At 37.1% G+C, this 3,649-nt stretch overlaps 2 protein-coding genes across 2 annotated transcripts in view; both read right to left on the bottom strand.

Moving 5' to 3' along the window:
- The window catches only part of LOC104870656 (olfactory receptor 15-like), a 2,513-nt gene extending 1,551 nt beyond the window's left edge, over positions 1 to 962 (bottom strand). The window contains exon 1 of the mRNA XM_010636335.1: positions 915 to 962. Coding sequence (XP_010634637.1) covers positions 915 to 962 — 48 coding nt within the window. The remainder of the gene's footprint in view (positions 1 to 914) is intronic.
- An 825-nt stretch (positions 963 to 1,787) lies between these two features.
- Positions 1,788 to 2,738, bottom strand: LOC104870657 (olfactory receptor 2B11). Its single transcript, XM_010636336.1, has one exon. The coding sequence runs from the start codon at positions 2,736 to 2,738 to the stop codon at positions 1,788 to 1,790; it is 951 nt and encodes a 316-aa protein (XP_010634638.1).
- Positions 2,739 to 3,649: the final 911 nt, after the last annotated feature.

Consider the following 3,649-nt stretch of genomic DNA (forward strand, 5'->3'; position numbering starts at 1 on the left):
CTTATTCTAATTCTAGAATTCAGCATCTTCTAATGAGGTATTTTCTGAATAATGTTTATCTCATCTCATACAGAAATAATAAAATCAAGAAAAAATAGAAGTCTTCTACTAAATGTGGTTTAATTTTTATTTCAAAGAATGATGAGTGATATATGGCTTTTCTCAATTTTGTTTGAATATGGTTTGTTTGCTTAGGTATCATTTTAAGATCTATTAAAAAGTTACAGAAGATAATTGCCTTAAACACATAACTTATTTTGTTGGAATCATCACTTGGTATATGACACATTTTTGCATGAACTCTTGATGCAGGTTTTACAGGAGGCAGTGAGGACAGTAAAATATATTTATCATTCAACTGTCAATTTTTAAAAGTACATAAAATCTGTTCTATAGCACTCATTTTTTCCACTATTCAGGTAACCAAACAAGAATGAAAGAACCCATGGTCACTCTGGAGAGACGAGCAGTCCTCTAAAGGAATGTACATTTCGGGCGTGATCAGAACCACGGAGAAGCAGCACACACAGGTCCCCAACAAGACAGAAACCATTCTACCCTTACCGTCACGTCTATAGAGACGGGTTTATTGTCATTCGTAAAGCACAGATTGAGGAGGGAAGTAATTGGTTATGATTAACTATGGATTGGACTCAGTGTAACTTTGTACTCTATAAGCCAATAGATTTTGCTCTTGCATTTGGGAAATGTGTAGTGAAACAGATCAAGGATAGAGAGATGTGCGAAGAAATGTTTGTATAAAGAAATGTATAGTTGTTAGAACAACCAAAAAATATATGCTTCACATCAAGTTGAAAAATGCAGATATCATTAATAATGTGAAATAGAAAACTATGTGAACATATCTGACTTAAAATGAGCCTTAGATATCACTAATAAAATGAGCAGAATACCCCTTTCTGAAGCTTCATCAGTCTTTCTACTTCACCTCTATAAAACATGAGGGTCTGATAGACAATCTTTTTCTTTCCTCTACTTTCTCCATTAATTCATCTGATAACAATTGATGTTAATTCCCAAGGAACTGGACTATTTCAGATTTTTTTAACCTATCAAATACATCTAATTTCCTTTTTCTGTGTAAATTAGCTCCTCAATGAAAATTAAGTGGCTCTCAACCCAAGGACATAAAGAAAGATTCTCAGGATTTTATTTATAAACCTTTCTTTTTAGAAGTACGGAAAGAGTTTCTTCAGATAACAACACAAAAGCAAGAAAGCCCATTGAGACTTGTAGGAAGACAGATAAGAGTTTCGAATTTTCCCACTCTTAAAGATCAGTGGTTGTATGGTTGAGAGAATCAGTTCCAGATTATGAGATGTTAACCAACTGAATGACCTTGATGGTAATTCCTAAAAAGTTGATATGAAATATTAACTCTCACATCATATCCATAATAGCAAGAAGATAAGCTGCAATATAAATTACTTGTATTTTTACCCAAACAATACAAATATACCATAGGGTTTCATTTGTTATATCTAGGCTGAAAGGCTGCATCCATCAATAAGCATTTATTTATTGCCTGCTCTTTGGACATAAAGCAATGGGATAGCATGGCTTTCACTCACACTAACTAGACAAACGGATTAGCTTTCACATTTGAAATAGCACCCAATGAACCGCAGCAATATGGTACACAAATGTGTATGTACATAGGAGGCTGGCAATGTTGGAAGAGGTTAAATCAAGAGATAATTCCAGAACTGAGGATCTTTTGAGCCACATATGGAAAAGGCATGGAGTAACAACAACAAAAAAAAGAGTTACCTTTGTTCTGTTCTCTGCTGGTGTAGTACCATGAGAAGCCTCTTCATCGCTCCTTTCATGTCCGAGTTTCTCAAAGTGTAGATAAAAGGATTAAGCATGGGAGTCACCAAACTGTAGAATAGGGACATGATTTTGTCCTTATCTTGGGAGTTAGTGGAGGAGGGCTGTACATACATGCTAATTACTGGCCCATAGAAGAGAGATACAACCAAGACATGGGCACCACATGTATTAAAGGCCTTCTTCTTCCCCTCTGAGGACTGAATGCTAAGCACAGAAGCTAAAATGAACCCATAGGAAACAAGGATAAGTGACAGAGGAACCAAGGAATAGAATGTCCCAACGATGGAGAGCATAGCCACATTGAACGTAGTGTCTGCACAGGACATCTTGATCATCACAGGGACCTCACAAAGGAAGTTGTCCACCTTGTTTTTACCACAGAGTGGCAGCTGGACAGTGAGGGATGACTGCAGCAAGGAGTTTGCCAAACCACTGAGCCATGCCATGGCCACTAGGAGAATGCAGAGGTGCTGGTGCATGGTAGCAGGGTACCTCAGGGGCTTGCAGATGGCAATGTAACGATCCAGGGACATCACAGCCAGGAGTATGCACTCCGTGGCCCCCAGGAAATGAAATATGTAGAACTGGGTCACACAGCCGCCATAACTGATGGACTTGTCTGGGCCCCACAGGTTCAGCAGCAGCTGAGGGATGGTGGTTGTGGTAAAACACAGGTCCAAGAAGGAGAGGTTGGAAAGGAAGAAATACATGGGACTGTCAAGGTGAGGGTCCACCCTGCATACCACAATAATTGAGATATTTCCCACTAGTGTGCAGATATAAGCAATGAGCACCACTATGAAGAGGGGCATTTCCAACCAAGGATGGCTGGAGAAACCCAGGAGAATGAAGAATTTTGGAGCACTAGCATTGCCCAGAGTCATGATTGATGTCACTCCTTTTGGAAATTTTGTGTTAAAGTAAAGACATATATTTTAGTATTGAATTTTTCTGATAGCCAACCTATCCAGTTAAATAAAATAAAGTGAGTTATAAAAATATTTTTACTGTGTCATAACTTCACAAAGCTGATTTGATACTTGCAGGCATGAAAAAATAACAGTCTGAACATTATTTTTGTAGTCCTGCTAAGTGAAAGACTAATCTCTACATTTTACCCAAGAGATGCATTATAGCAATGTTTTACAGAATAATAAGTAGGTAAAGTGAAACTCAGAGTTGGTCTCACAGTAAAGAGAGAAATGGATGAATTAGTTATTTGAAAGAGTGCCCAAGAAATATTCATGATGACTTACTCCAGATTCCATGTCATCCACCATGGTTTGGCTTCCATCACATTCTAGGGAAGGTTATGAATTGATTTAGGTGAGTTCAGAACTCCTTGAGCTCAGTGTGGGTTGGTCTGATTTCAAACAAACAAACAAACAAACAAAACCACTGTTCTTTAGATCTATTCCCCAAAGCCTAGACTGGCTTCTGCCAATTTTAAGTTTTGTTATCAAAGGAAACATACAGGTAAAAAGAAATCTTTATTGAAATATATAATCAGAGGTTCAAAACCAAGACAGGGATTGACTGCAAAGCTTAGAGGTAAAAGGCTACCGAAGGCATCAGTCTTTCTCAGCATAGTATAATGTATATTTGTATTTTGCATATTGTGAGTTGTACATATTGTGAGTTGTACTGTCCATTTTAACAGCTACATTATTTTATCAAATTATTTTATTTATTTACATTATAAATATGAGTTATGTGTACTTGTGAGATCTGAATTAAGTAATGACAAAGTTTCAAAACACTGGTGTAGTAGTACACAGGATGTAAAATCAGAAAA

The sequence above is a fragment of the Fukomys damarensis genome, unplaced genomic scaffold, assembly GCF_012274545.1.
Source record: "Fukomys damarensis isolate Sample0158 unplaced genomic scaffold, DMR_v1.0_HiC HiC_scaffold_10, whole genome shotgun sequence".
Lineage (NCBI taxonomy): Eukaryota > Metazoa > Chordata > Mammalia > Rodentia > Bathyergidae > Fukomys > Fukomys damarensis.

Bases quoted from the DNA above. Each gene is read 5' to 3' on its own strand.
- LOC104870657 (XM_010636336.1), bottom strand. From the start codon at position 2,738: ATGACTCTGGGCAATGCTAGTGCTCCAAAATTCTTCATTCTCCTGGGT.